At 39.0% G+C, this 14,343-nt stretch overlaps 1 protein-coding gene across 2 annotated transcripts in view; it reads right to left on the bottom strand.

Annotated features, from left to right (window-relative positions):
• Positions 1-4,801: 4,801 nt before the first annotated feature.
• The window catches only part of PON3 (paraoxonase 3), a 30,594-nt gene continuing 21,052 nt past the window's right edge, over positions 4,802-14,343 (bottom strand). The window contains exons 6-10 of one of the 2 annotated variants that reach the window (XM_039236273.1): positions 13,550-13,750; positions 12,467-12,548; positions 12,080-12,208; positions 8,741-8,818; positions 4,802-5,151 (exon numbers count right to left, since the gene is read on the bottom strand). In XM_039236273.1, the coding sequence (XP_039092204.1) occupies positions 5,074-5,151; positions 8,741-8,818; positions 12,080-12,208; positions 12,467-12,548; positions 13,550-13,750 (568 nt within the window). In that variant the 3' untranslated portion in view covers positions 4,802-5,073. Of the gene's footprint in view, positions 5,152-8,305; positions 8,819-12,079; positions 12,209-12,466; positions 12,549-13,549; positions 13,751-14,343 lie in introns of those variants that run through there. The other variant, XM_039236272.1, reaches the window with a different exon arrangement.

Here is a 14,343-nt window from a genome sequence, read left to right as displayed (position 1 = left end):
TTTTGGAAAGGAATGAGGGCAGCAAAAAACAAAGATAGGGAAAGGACCAAGATATTTCATTGTGTTAATGGGAGTGCACATCTGACTTTACTCTTTCCAATTATTATGCGTGTACTGTGTGTGTGTGTGTGTATGTATGTGACTTTTAGCATACGATGTGATTGTTTTGAATGCTAACGGACTTCTCTGAAATCCATTCACGCACAAGTTATTTTCCAAAGATCTTGAGCTTACATTCTACTCACAGACAATCTTCAGATTTGCTGCAGAAGCCACTATTTTTTCTGTAGTGAAAATTGCTAACAGTCCATGTAATGCTCCATCTGCACTTCATTTTGGTTTTACCTCTTAATGGAATCAATGATATTCTACAGGTTTGTGTGATTCCCCAGTTAGCTGTTAGAAACCACAGGGCTCACGTGGTGGGCAAAACCTGGAGCTCTAAGAGCACAGTTTTGTGGTAAGTATTCATTGTACCATTTCTAAAGTCATCCTTGATGGAATGGGTTTTATCTACTGTCTGTTCTAGAGAGTATCAAACTGAGTTTCCATTACATTCTCTGCTCCAACATCAGCACATTCCTCTAGGTTTTCCTCAGTGGGATGACTTCCTCTTGACTGCTAATTACAGACTTTTACATTTCCAGGAAATTGTTTTTCTGAACAACCTCATTGTGTGGGAAAAATGAGTTTTGGCAGAAGGTACATGATTTGTTTTCTTGCTATAGACAAATTCCTTCAATAACAATATGAACACAAGTTCATAGGTAACACTGAGTGTGCATCCAGGTCTTACTCCTGTGTGGTGTGGTAGAAACGCTAAAGAGCACCTTCCACCTCTTTTGCAGCATCCTTTGGGCGCAATGTTTTAAAACCCTGGCACATATGAGATATGTGTAGAGAGATTTGATTAAATACCAGTATCTGAATCTCAGGTGCAGGGGGCTGGGGAGAAGGTAGTCTGCCTCTCATCTTCTAATGTGCCTTCCTGTTCTGCAGAGGGAGAACTAGAACCTATATTTCCCCAACAATCTTGAAGCCACAGTACAGATATTGTTTTGTGTCTGTAAATCAGAAGGCTAACATTCGAAACTGATTGAGGAAAGAAGCTGTATTGCAAGCATTTGTTTTGCTGCTGTGGACCTTAACTACAGACATGGCTCTGAACCCTACAGATTTCATGATTCCTTGGGTTCTGGATCCCACCTGTTGTGGCTACAACCATCTACCCTGTCAACAAAGATGAGGCACGTTTCCTATATCCCCTGTATCCCCACCACCCTATCAGCACTTTGCAATACGACCCTTTTAATTTTTGCTAGTCTAATAGGTATAAAGCAACTTAGAGTGCTGTTTTATTTTTTTAAGGTTTACTTATTTTTGAAAGGGAGAGAGAGTGCACGCAGGGAGGGGCAGAGAGAGAGAGAGGGAGAGAGAGAATCCCAAGAAGGTTCCACGCTGTCAGTGCAGAGCCAGAGGTGGGGCTTGAACTCATGAACCATGAGAATGTGACTTGAGCTGAAATCAAGAACGGGGTGCTTAACCAACTGAGTCACTCAGGGACCCCTAGAATGCTGTTTTAAATGACACTTCTCCAATTACTAAGGATTTTGAGCATCTGAGCATCTTTTCATGTGCTTCATTTTTTCCCACTCCTCTGTAAATTGCCTGCTTCTTCACACCATTTGCCTCTTATTCTTTGTGGTTGCCATCTCTACTTTGTTATTCTCTAGAGTTCCTAAAATATTGGGCTTAATAATACCTTGTCAGTTTAACATTATATTTCTCATTCTGATATTCATCTACTGTCTTTGTCAATGATGTCTTTGCTTAAATGGAAATACTTAATTTTGATGACTCAAATTCAATCAACTTTTTTGTCTTCAGGTTTATATTTTTGAAATTTTGTTCCAGAAGGTTTTCCCTACCCTTAGTTCATAAAGATACTCTCTTATCATGTCTTCTATTAACTCCAAAAGTCACAAACACCTGTTTGGTAGTTACCTAGTGATGTTAGGTAGGACATAGTTTTATTACCTTCCATAAAGTAAGTCCATGCTCCCAAAGTCATCTCCTAAGCAAACATCCTTTCGCTATCAATTGGTACTGGTAACTTTATCTTATATTAATTCCCCAAAGAGACATATCTCTGAGATCTCTATTCTATTCCACTGATTTACCTATTTTTTTTTCTTTCACAAATACTGAACTGTTTTTAGTTTAGTTTAGCCATATGAGAAATATTAGGCCTACTTCTGCCCTTCGTTTTTAATTTCTGAAGTCAACTTAGCTCTTCCATATGCGTGAAAATTCTATTGTGAGATACATTGTTTATGCCAAAGATCTATAAAAAATATATATATACAGTTATAGAATGATTATAAAAGAAATACCAGTGTAAGCCACCATTCAAGTCAGGAAATGTAATATTTCCAGTAACCCAGAAGTTTCCCCATGTGTGATTCCCTATGATTCCCTGACGACAAGCACACCTTCCCTAGAGGTAGCCACTATCCTAACTTTGGTGATAGCTAGAGAGACAGAACCTCTCTGTTCTAACTTAACCGCTTACTAATGCCTCCTCAAACAACGTTTAATTTTGCTCCTTTTGGAATTTTCCAAAAATAGATGTATTCATTTTGTTGTTGTTAGCTCATCACTATTTGTGGAATTTGTCCCTGGCATTGTATATATCTCTAATTATGGTATACATTGCTCAATAGTATTTCACTGTACAGATTTACTATCATTTATTTACCCATTTCAACTTTATCAACACTTGATTGACTATAGATTTTAGTTTCTTTTAATGTGAGGATTGTTTTAAATTTCTAACGCAAATTTTTTAATGAATATAAAATCATGATTTCCAAACTCTTTTTGTGAGTCCATTTAAGGTATGATGGTAGTTGACACTAACTACCTACCCAAATCCCTCCTTTCTGGGCACAAGGCTACCCAGGTAAACCAACTTTTCCAGCCTCGCTTCCCATTGGGTATAGCCATATGACTTTGCTCTTATTGATAGAATGTCAGTGGGAGCAGTTTGTGCCATTTCCGGGTTGGGCCTACAGACACGTCATGTGCCTACCCATACTCTCTCCCATTTCCATGGGATGGAATCCAGTATGATGCCTGGCCATGAAGATGATAATGCCTTACAGAACAAATGCCAAGTGCTTGGAAACTGTTCGGTCCCTGGAGTACCACAAGAATCTGAGTTTTCATACTGATTTGTCTCAGGAACACTCATCAGAGTTTTTTTTATGTGAGAGAGATGATAAATGTATTTTTTAAGTTATCAAGTGCTTATATAACACAGGCATGTAATAAACACTCTTTTAAGTTTTATATATACTAACTCCTTAAATCTTCTTACTAACCCTAGGTGGTAGTTACTATTATCATCTCCAAAGATAACAAAACTAAGACTCAGAGAGAGCCAGAGTTAGTAGCTGAACTGGGATTGCAAATCTGAAATTTGGGTTCCCTAATCTGTGTTCTTACCTACGAAGATGTGGCACCCTTCAGCAATGTCTATATTCTTTAAGCCTCTGTATTTGGGGTCACTCTGGTACAACAGCTTAGCATGACCTTAGAAATATAGAAATTTGAACCCAGAAATGGGTTTCTAATAAGAACCTTAACTATGCAGTCAGACTAGAACTGAGGAAACAGGTACAACAGGCTGCAAAATTGGAGACCCCTGTAATGTCATCACAAAAATACACAAAAAACACTTTCCTGCAGTAACCTGAAAAGCTGGCCACTTACCCAGAGAGTAACAAGAATGTTGATGTGCTCATTGTTCTTTGATGTTTTTAGTAGGGCACAGTAAGAATATTATGTGCTCATGTAGAAACCAGTGGACACAAAGCAGAAAACCATAGAGAAGGTCTAGAGATTTGGTTCTGTGCCCCAACAGCAAGATGTAGGGTTGCTGTGACTCATAGCTTTTCCCACATGCCTTCCAATTAGGAAAGCTATGGGATCTGATACTGTGGGAGGCTATATTAATGGTGTTGTCTCCTTTTACCCATTATTCAGATAGCTTCAAATGAGAGAGCACTTAAATGGGCTAAATGGCTGACATGGAAACCAGGAAGTAAAGTAGGCTTAAAAATTATGTTCCAAAAAGAAATCTGAGCATTGTTGTTGGCACATGGCATTGAATGAAAACAAACAGATGCAGAAGCCTATCGAATTTCTTAGATACTTAAATTTCCAAAGCAACCAACGCCTGGCCTGAAAACGTCCTCAGATTCTCAAACTATACCTGTAGGAAGGAGGCTACCAAAATTACTCTCTTTCCAAGATCCACTTCAGCTGTGGCCTTAAAGAATAATGTACTATGAAATATTCCCAAAAGGCAAAGTTTGGAATCACAGAGGACATGGGAAAGTATATCACTGCCAAGACAGGGAATCTTCTCAATTCCTCTCTGGTGGAAATATCTCATTGTTATGGAGCTGAATGTATTCCATTCTTCCTTTCTTTTACTAGGAGTGTTTACTATAGTTATTCTGTTCATACTTAACCATTGTAATTGAATGTAGGGGGTCAATGCTTTTATTCTCTAGGCTGCCACATGCAGCCATATATGAACCTAATGCAGAGGTCAAAACATCACCCAGAGATCCTGTGCTTTGAGCTGGATACAGAAATTGGATAGATATTTAGCTTATCTTCCTTGGCAAGAGAGAAGGATGCAGAGGGATATTTAGTGGCTAAAGATTAGACTGTGGCACAGATTAGTAATTGTTCACTAAAATTTATTCTTTCTTTTTCCTGGAACATATGCTTCTCCAGTCATGATACATTGCTCAATTTTCCTTAAAATTAGTTAGGTGCGATCATGTCATTAGTTTCTACCATTAGTAAGGGAAAAGAAGAAATGACTACTGTTTCCAGTCCTGGATCTTAAGTCACTGGGTATTTCTCCTACATAGTCTCTCTCTTCTTTCTCCTTCCAGTTTGATGAAACACAGATATGGTAGAGACTTAGCTTTCACCATGCAGATAACTATAATCCCCTGGGCAATGGTGCAGTGACATGATGAAGACATTTGCAGTTCAAGATCCACTCTGTATGTAAGTCCCCACTGCTCTGCATCCTGGAAGCTTTATGGGCTCCATTAATAGTTCTCCTGTCTTTTGGCTTCTTGTTGGGAGAGTGAAAGGGCAGTAAATCAAGATATTTATTTCCTCTGCTTTCTCTCTGCTGAGTTGTGACAGGGTACCTGCCGCTTACTACCAATGACCACAGGATCTTTTGCTCAACCTATCTCCACTTTATCTATTCTCTTCTGATTCTGGTAGCTGCTTCTATCCCTTGTTCCTTCAAACCTACAGTTAGAAACTGAGTCCTTGGCCTCCCGCCACCCCCATCTCTCCCACTCCATTGCTAGCACTTGGATATATTAGTGTATCTTGTTAGTTTCCTTTAAACCTTCATACTCTTGTGTCAGTAGTTCCCTTAAAGAACTTCCCTCAATAGCCCTGTGCCTTCTCTTTCCTGCAAGATCCCAAGATCCTGAATGGCCCCATCAAGGGAAGCTGTCCCTCAATCACTCCTCTCAGAATTGGAAAATGAAAGACAAATAAACAATTTCTATAAAAGGCATTGTGTTTTTATTCTATGCATGACAGTAGTTTAGTCTTACCCTAGTTAATAGAGTGTTATATCCTTTTTAGAAGTTTGTTCTTTTCATAAAAATTTCAAATTTGTTGGCATAAAGTAGTTCATCAACTCTTCTTTTTATCCCTCTAATGTCTATAGAATCTGCATGTCTTATTTTTCATTTCTGACACTGGATAATTGAGCCATTCTTTTTCTTGATAAGTCTCACCAGATGTGTATTAGTTTTTATTAATCTTTTTAAAGAATGAACTTTTTGGCTTTTGTTGAATCTCTACATTACACATGGTTTCCTGTTTCATTAGGTGACTAATTATTATAACAAATTATAATATAACTCCAGAACTTAGCATTTGAAAACAGTCAGAAACTTTTATCGTGATGCACAGTTTTTGTGAGCAAGGTCAAATGGTAATGTTTTTATAGAACTTAGCGGTGACAGTCATACATCATCATTTCTAGAATATCTTATTGATGACACAGGAGAGCCACATTTGATGTAGGAAGGGAGTATGCAAGGGAATGAGTACCAGGACATAAGGATCATTGGGGGCTATCTTGGCTCTGGCTATCACATTGGTTTTTGCTCTTATCTTCACTATTTTCCTTCTTGAGCTGAACTACCCCTAATCATCACCCTAATATCCCCATCCATGTCTCTGGCAATTTAAATGGAAAGACCAGGGAAGGGATTACAATGAGTCATCAAAATGGAACATTTATTAGAGGGGCCATCGCTCTCCTTCCCACCTGCCAAGTGAGAGAAGAGGCTCAAGATACTCACATAAAGATTAGGAGCATTGGGGAAGGAGAACCCCAGAGCCTTGTGACTTCCGTAGGCCCTCTCTGTGAAAGGACACACTATCCCTCAGCAATCAGATCCCCCAAATATCTGTATGGGTTTTCTCATCCAGCCTTTCCCAACTTGGCCTGGGGCAGGACAGGGTCTATTCACAGGACCCCACCAGCATCTAAATGCCTTTAGTTTTCCCATCTCTGGCTCTCCATGTTACTTCTAGTCTGGTAAATTTTCTGAATCCATTGGGTGTAAGGGTTAGGGACAGAAAATAAGGCTGTTATATATTTTTTGAATCTGTGTACATGTTCTTAGTTATTATTTTCTTCTGTGTCTCTCTGATGATTAGTCTCTTGAAACTCAAAGTCTAAGAACTAACTAGAACATTCTGTTGAGGCATTCTTCCCCTGAAGCAGTGGAAACTACGTTCTTACTGTCTAAATCAGAAAACGTTGCATGCACTACATAGTAGAATTTTACCCTGATACAAAACTTTTCAGCTAAATTTAGATCTAAATGAGCAAAATTCTTTAGGAAATAAAGAAGCCTTCTCAATTCCCCACCCCAGAAGAGGAAAACAAAAAATCAACCAACTACTCCTGAGCGGAAGTCACAAAAAGAGAAGAGGGTGGGGTTCTTGGGTATACTGATTCCCATTAGTGATTTGCTAAAAGTTGTCCTAGTTTTTTGACCAAGAAAGGGGTATCTTGATTCATTCTCATCAAACTAAGGTTGAGTTGGTCCTTAAGAGAGGACTTCAAGCCAGAACCATATTATTTATTTCTGATTCATTAGACTTAAGCCTGTAGGATGTTGCTTAATAGGTGTTTATTGAATTAACCAAAAGAGAAAGGTTAAAGCAGTCGAAGGCCACAGCCTTAAGGCCCCATCTCATGGTTCAGAGGTAAGCTGATTACATTACTTCAGATACAGATATCACTACGAATAAAGACCTATTACAAAAGACCAACAGATCCGCCCTGTTCTGCCCTAAGGTAGCCAGTGATGCCTGTCGCTGTCGGATTTTCCAGAACCTGATTCCCAGAACTAGAGAGACTACAAATTTAAAGAGGGCTTTAGGCAAAACACTGTCAAGTCTTGCTTTTATTCCCAGGCTAGGAACTTGACTGGCAGTTTGTGTCTGGCACAATCAAAGGAAGAGAAGGGGAACTGTAAGTATTTGAGCTTTAGGTTTTCTCCTGATCTGGAGGCTCAGAAGGCCGGTGGTAGGAGGGAGTTTTGCTTCACAGTTAGTTAGGAGTGCTACGTGAACTAGATACCTCACTCACCACAGCTCACACATCTTATTATAGAAAGAATATTGGGAATACTAGACAAGAAAGCACTGAGAGGTATGACTTCTTACTGGACTGTCACTAATCTGACTTGCAATTTTTGTGGCTACTACATAATCACTCTATTTCTTTACTTCTATCCATAAGAAAAGCCAGATACACTTTCGTGGGTATTTGTCATTCATGTTCAATTCCACTGATCATATAATTAGGGCTTTATTTTTACTAAACATGTCAATTGACAACAGAGACAATAAAATGGAGTAACCATTACTAATAGAGTTATTTAAAATGGAGCAGGGAGGACATTGAGGAGGTGGAGCTTATGCACATCTTCTCTATCAAATTCTCAGAATTTTTGCTAAGCTGAGCTAAAAGCAAAGGCATCTACTATGTGTTAAAATGGACATAAATGGGGTGGCTTGGTTCATGGTCTACTCTTGATTTCAGCCCAGGCCATGATGTCACCATTGTGGGTCCTGGGATTGAGCTCCTCTGTGCTGGGTGTGAAGCCTGCTTCAGATTCTCTCTCTCTTTCCCTCTCTCTCACTCCCTCTGCCCCTCTCTCCCTCCCTCGTGTGCATGTGCACACACATGCACTTTCTCTCAAAAATAAAATGAAATCAAATAAAAAGCTAAAGTGGACCTAAATGCACTGGCTAACCCTAGCAACCAATCACACATAGATTAGTGTAACTGTACCCATACCAACACTGAGCACATTTTCTTCAAACAATTTATGTAAGTCTCCTCTTTCCTCTTTAAAAACTCTAACCTCCTTTGTCTCTCTAGAGCAACCTTTCAATTCCAGTGGAATTTGTGTCTCCCATATTGCAATCCCTAAGACCCCAAATAAACACAGTTATTTTATTCTGCAGCCTGCAGTTTTGTTTTTTGTTGGTTGACAAGACTTTCTGGAATGCCTAGAGTCTACAGCAAACAGTATAGAGCTTTGTGAAATACGGTGCCTATGAGAAGTTTCTCACGGTACACAGAAGCCACAGAGCTTGCCTGAAGCACAGAGCCATTATTGGCATACATGGTGCTTATTTTGGGCTTCTCAAACAAAACATCCTGGATGTGAAGCACCTGTCAAGAGAAGAATATTTGTCAGTATACTATATGAGAAAACAGCTGCCAGTGACATGTTCCTTCTCAAATACTCCAGGACTAATACTCCAGAAATCAATACACTAAAATTTGTATGTGATTATTTTTTTCTTATTCTGATGAAAGTATTAATGTTCTAATTATATCTATGCAGTCAAGTGGACTAGTTGGTTATCTGACATTAGCCAAAATCCCAAACAAGGTGGTTTAGTTAATTTTGATAGTTCTCCTTTAGAGGAAGGAGTTGAGATCCAGTGAGTGCTATTATCTAATTCTTTTTTAAACCTTTTTAAATGTTTATTTATTTATTTTTTGAGAGAGAGGCAGAGAAAGTAAGCCAGAGAGGGGCAGAGAGAGAGGGAGAGAGAGAATCCCAAGCGGGCTCTGCCCTGTCCAGGCAGAGCCCGACGCAGAGCTCAAACTCACAAAGTGTGAGATCATGACCTGAGCTGAAACCAAGAGTAGTTCCGTGCTTAACCGACTGAATGACCCAGGTGCCCCACTCTTATCTACTTCTTGAGTGAACAGTCTTCCTCTACGGGAAGGGTCTGGCCTTTGAAAAGGCCTACTGCATGGGGAGGGAAACAAAGGGTGAAATGATGGTCACCCAGTTAGCAAGCCAACCCAACCTCATATTCAGTAGGACAGTAGTTGTCACCGAGGGGGCTCCCCTCACACCTGCAAAGTGTCAGGAAGAAGAAAGAATGCATACTTTGGAATTCAATCTGACATATCCCTGCCTACTACTGTTATTGATCCTCGAGATTAACACACTTTAGGGGCACATGGGTGGCTCAGTCAGTTAAGCGTCCGGCTTCAGCTCAGGTCAGGATCTCACAGTTTATGAGTTCGAGCCTCACGTCAGGCTCTGTACTGACAGCTCAGAGCCTGGACTCTGCTGTGTCTTCCTCTCTCTCTGCCCTGCCCTCCCCTCTCTCAAAAATAAATGAACATTAAAAAAAAATTTTTTTAAAGATTAACACACTTTACTTTGCTAATCAGTAAACATAAAAGTGCTCAATTTTCTAAACAGCCTGGATGAAGAAGTTCACTCAAATAGGACATGATAGGAATTAAGGACAACCAATTAGAAATTCATGAGTCATGAATATATATTGACACTTCTTAGAATAGAGTTTAGTTGAGTTTTGTTTTTTCATCTTAGGGAAGATCCTATACCTTCACTCAGGTTTGGTACATGAAAATACTCAAACTTGGAACTCTTATAGAAAACATTAGTCTCAACTAAAAGTAAAGGGTATCATTGTGAAGAAAGAAGTCTTATCTAAAATAAACAAATGATGAGGTGCCTGGGTGGCTCAGTCGGTGAAGTGTCTGACTTCGGCTCAGGTCATGACCTCGCGGTTCGTGAGTTCGAGATTCTTGAGTTTGAGCCCTGTGTCCAGCTCTGTGCTGACAGCTCAGAGCCAGGAGCCTGCTTAGGATTCTGTGTCTCCCTCTCTCTCAGCCCCCTTCCCCATTCACTCCCTGTCTCTGTCTCTCTCTCAAAAATAAATAACACATAAACATTTTTTTAAATAAACAAATGATAAACTTGAAAATAGAGACATGAGAAAGATCCTAAATAATTTTCAAATTATGCTATGGGTCATATTTTTGTTCTCTTAAAGCAGACATCATTGGGTGTTTGTAGAAAAGCAGTATGTGTTACTTTGGAGGGCACGTGTCTGAGGCAAAGGTAGATTGCTAGCTTGGGGTGAGGCTCTAGGCTCAGACTGAACTTTTGCTTCTCTTAATACTTTTTTGCTGTTTTTGCTTTTGTTTGTTCTAAGAAGCTGTGACTAATATGTTAATAAATTACAGAAACAAAAAATTTTAACTGAAGAGCAACAATATTGGAAGCAGAATTAAGTGTATATTATCAGGGCCAATTAGCAGGCTAGGGTTTGAATCTCAATTTCCCAGCTCCCCAAACCTAGATTCAAACATTAAGTCTTTCTCCAAAGCTTACCTTCTCAATGAGGCCCCTCTGATTTCTATATTTAATAATAGGACTGCCCATCCCCCCCAGTTCACCGCAATTCTGATCCCTTTTACTCTGTTATACATTTTCCTCCGTAGAACTCACCACCTTCAAACTTACTATGTAACTTGCTAATTTCTTATGCTTTTTGTTCATTGGCTCTCCCTCCCCCTAAAGAGTAGAGATCTTTGTATATTTTGTTTTATGATACATTTCAAACATTAGAACAAAATCTGATCCATTATAAATGCTCAATAACTTTTTGCAAATAAATCTCTCAGAGTATGTGTGCCAAGAATTTATCTCTGTATTGAATTTACTAGAGATTTGTTATTCTTAAACTCAATGCTGTAGACAATGCTGCTATTGTTTTTAATGCTATATAAAATTCGATGGTCTATGCTCTTGTTTTAGAAGAGGCTTTAAATACCACAAATAATATCTTTAAAATGAGACATTCTTCAACACTATCGTATATATTACAACTTGCTGCCAAAAACTAATTTTGTTTTGAGACTACAATCATTTAAATCTTTCCATCTGAGTTTCATAGTAGGTAGTGTGAAGGAAGATATCTAGGACTCCATATAGGACTCTCCCTTTGCCTAATTTCAGGCTCTGCTCAGTACCTATATCCTTTTTTTTAAAAAATTCTTTAAATCCAAGTTAGTTAACATATAGTGTAATAAGGGTTTCACGAGTAGAGTTCAGTGATTCATCACTTACATATAACACCCAATGCTCATCCCAACAAGTGCCCCCATCATCTATTTCACTTATCCCCCCATCCAACACACTTCCAACAGCCCTCACTTTGTTCTCTGTATTTTAGAGTCTCTTTTGTTTGCCTCCATCTCTGTTTTTATCTTATTTTTCTTTCCCTTCTCTTATGTTCATCTGTTTTGTTTCTTAAATTCCGCATATGAGTGAAATCATATTATATTTATCAGAGCCTGTGTCCTGATTGGAAATACAATATGCAATCTAGGTCCATGTGAATAATCAAGCTTGTTCTTACCTATTCTTCCTGATGGCAACTATAGCCCTTGCAAGGATGGGAAATGCTTTCTAGCACTGATGTCAAATTGGCACTGGGAGACCTGAAACGGTTAATGGGCCATATCTTCCCATCCTGCCAAAATCTCTGCTCATTCAGTTCTGGAACATCACGTGTGACCCACTAAATTCTCCCAAGTCTCCTCAACAAATTATTCTTGCAACTTTGTCTGTGAGCTCAGAGAAGAATAGGAACTTACTTCTGACCCTGGAGGATCCTCAGAGTTATAGATGAGCAGCTTCATGGCATTAGGATGGCATCCTGCCCAAATAGCTCCTGTGTCAGGATCCACAGTTAAGTTATCCACTAAGGTGCCTAACGGCATTACCTTCCAACAAAGAGGAAATATAAAGACATTGTTTCAGTTTTCTTATCTACCCCTCCTCCCTCCCACCAGCTCCTTCTGGCTCCTGAAATAGATCTTGTGAAGGGCCCTTACTACTAAATTTTCGAAGCCCAAGCACAAATGCACTGATGTTCTTCTAAAATAGTCATGCTTCCTCCATTCAAGGAGCACATTCTTAGATCAGGCACAAGAGCTAAGGTAAGAGGTCATGTTGTATGGGCAAGCCAAGGGTCTTTTTACCTTCACTTGAGTTAAATCCCAGTTATCATGTTTTTTCAGTACATGAATGCTCTGAGCCAATACATCAGCTACATAGATATACCTTTGAAGTAAATAACATTCACATGTAAGCAAGTAATAATGAGAGATGACATTAACTTTTACTTTGGAAAAGAGGTATAAAAATTCACAATAAGTCCTAAGTGCCACTGCAATATCTTCCTAAACCATAGTACAAGAAGATAACAGTCTTCTTTTTAATATTCTTTAAGTGCTTTAAGTAGGCTTCGAATATGATATAATGACTATAAAGTAATGAACTTGGTGTTTCTAGATGACATACAGGCTCAGACTCGTTACTTAGGAGTCACAATTTATTCCTTAAATTGGATAGAGGTAGGTAGACCTAAAAGAGGCCAAAAGAATCTATATCTCCAAAATCTAGTGCTTGAAAAGAAGCATCAGATGACCGTCAAGCTCAATTATAATAATTTTTTTAAAAGAAAGAACACTTAGAATTGTTTTCTACAGGGATTATCTCTATTATCTTGAGTTTACACATTAACATTCATGGGTACTTTAAAGAAAACTTTCCATTTTAAAACACTTTAAAAGAGTTTCTCAGAAAATTTTGTGCTACATAAAACTGTATTTTTCTTATAGAAAAGTCTGCTGTAGTAAGTCAGTAAACCTGAAATTTATGCAATCATAATGCCCAATCGAAGTCAAGTCCCCTCTAAAAAGAACTTTCAGATAACTCGACTTAGTGTAGTGATTAAACACCATTACCCTCATAAAGGGCAGAGATATTTTGCATTTATTCTCCTTTTAAGTTTGTTAGGTAGCTATGTTTCTAGACTCACATGGTAATTTGGAATAAGAACCTTGTATTCTTGAGTCGAGTCTTCGTTTCACAGGGGGAAAGCCTGGCGTGCAAGAGGGCATATGGTGTACTTATGATCACACGTAAGAGTGTGAGCCCTGGCCACACTGGATCCCTCCACACTTATATTGACTACTTAAGCCTCAGGAAATAACCACCACTTAAAGGAAGGAGTCCACTAAAATATCAGGAGCAAAGTGTTGAAAAATTATAAAGCTTACTTTTTGTCTAGTGAGACTGTGATCCCATTGGCAGAACCAAATCCTCTGGCTACCACTTTGACCTCTCTTGGACTGTAGAAAAGAACATAAGTCCAACGAAGATCCATGATCATCTCCAATAGTACCATGAAGAAGTTGGTAAAATAGTGGTCTCTGGTGGCATAGAACTGTTCTGGTCCAAGAACCACAATGTCATTCACTCTAGAGTGAAAAAAAAGAGAGAGGGCAAAAACCCAAGGAGTGGTTAAAGATTTTGATTGTGGTCCAAATCACTAAATCTCAAAGACAATTGTGTTCATCAGTTTGAAAAAGTACACATGAAGTAGTCTGGATTAAAAAATTCCAGGGGCACTGGGGCGGCTCAGTTGGTTGAGCATCCGACTTTGGCTTAGGTCATGATCTCACAGTTTGTGGGTTCAAGCCAGACATCGGGCTCTGCGCTGACAAGGCAGAGCCTGCTTTGGATTCTGTCTCCGTCTCTTTCCGCTCCTTCCCTGCTCATGCTCTCTCTCTCTCTCTCTCTCTCTCAAAAACAAAAACAAAAACAAAAACAAAAAAAAATACTATGTTGATGTACAAGGACTTTCCCAGGGTCATCAGGCTATTCACCTTTTGGTCCTCCGCTTAAGCATTCTTTCCTCCAGAAAGTATTGGCTGACCCCATCGATTAAGTTAGATCCTTTGACACTTTGTTTCCATAGCACCTCGTTCTACCCCTTGAAATGCTTGGTTAATATTGTGTATCAAAATATTGTGTTTCAAAAATCTTCTTTAGGCCCTCGAAGCTTCATCTG

The sequence above is a fragment of the Hyaena hyaena genome, unplaced genomic scaffold (assembly GCF_003009895.1).
Source record: "Hyaena hyaena isolate Hyena2069 unplaced genomic scaffold, ASM300989v1 scaffold_109, whole genome shotgun sequence".
In the NCBI taxonomy this organism is placed as follows: Eukaryota; Metazoa; Chordata; class Mammalia; order Carnivora; family Hyaenidae; genus Hyaena; species Hyaena hyaena.
Note: the sequence above shows the minus strand (reverse complement) of the source record. Positions and strands in the feature narration are given on the sequence as shown.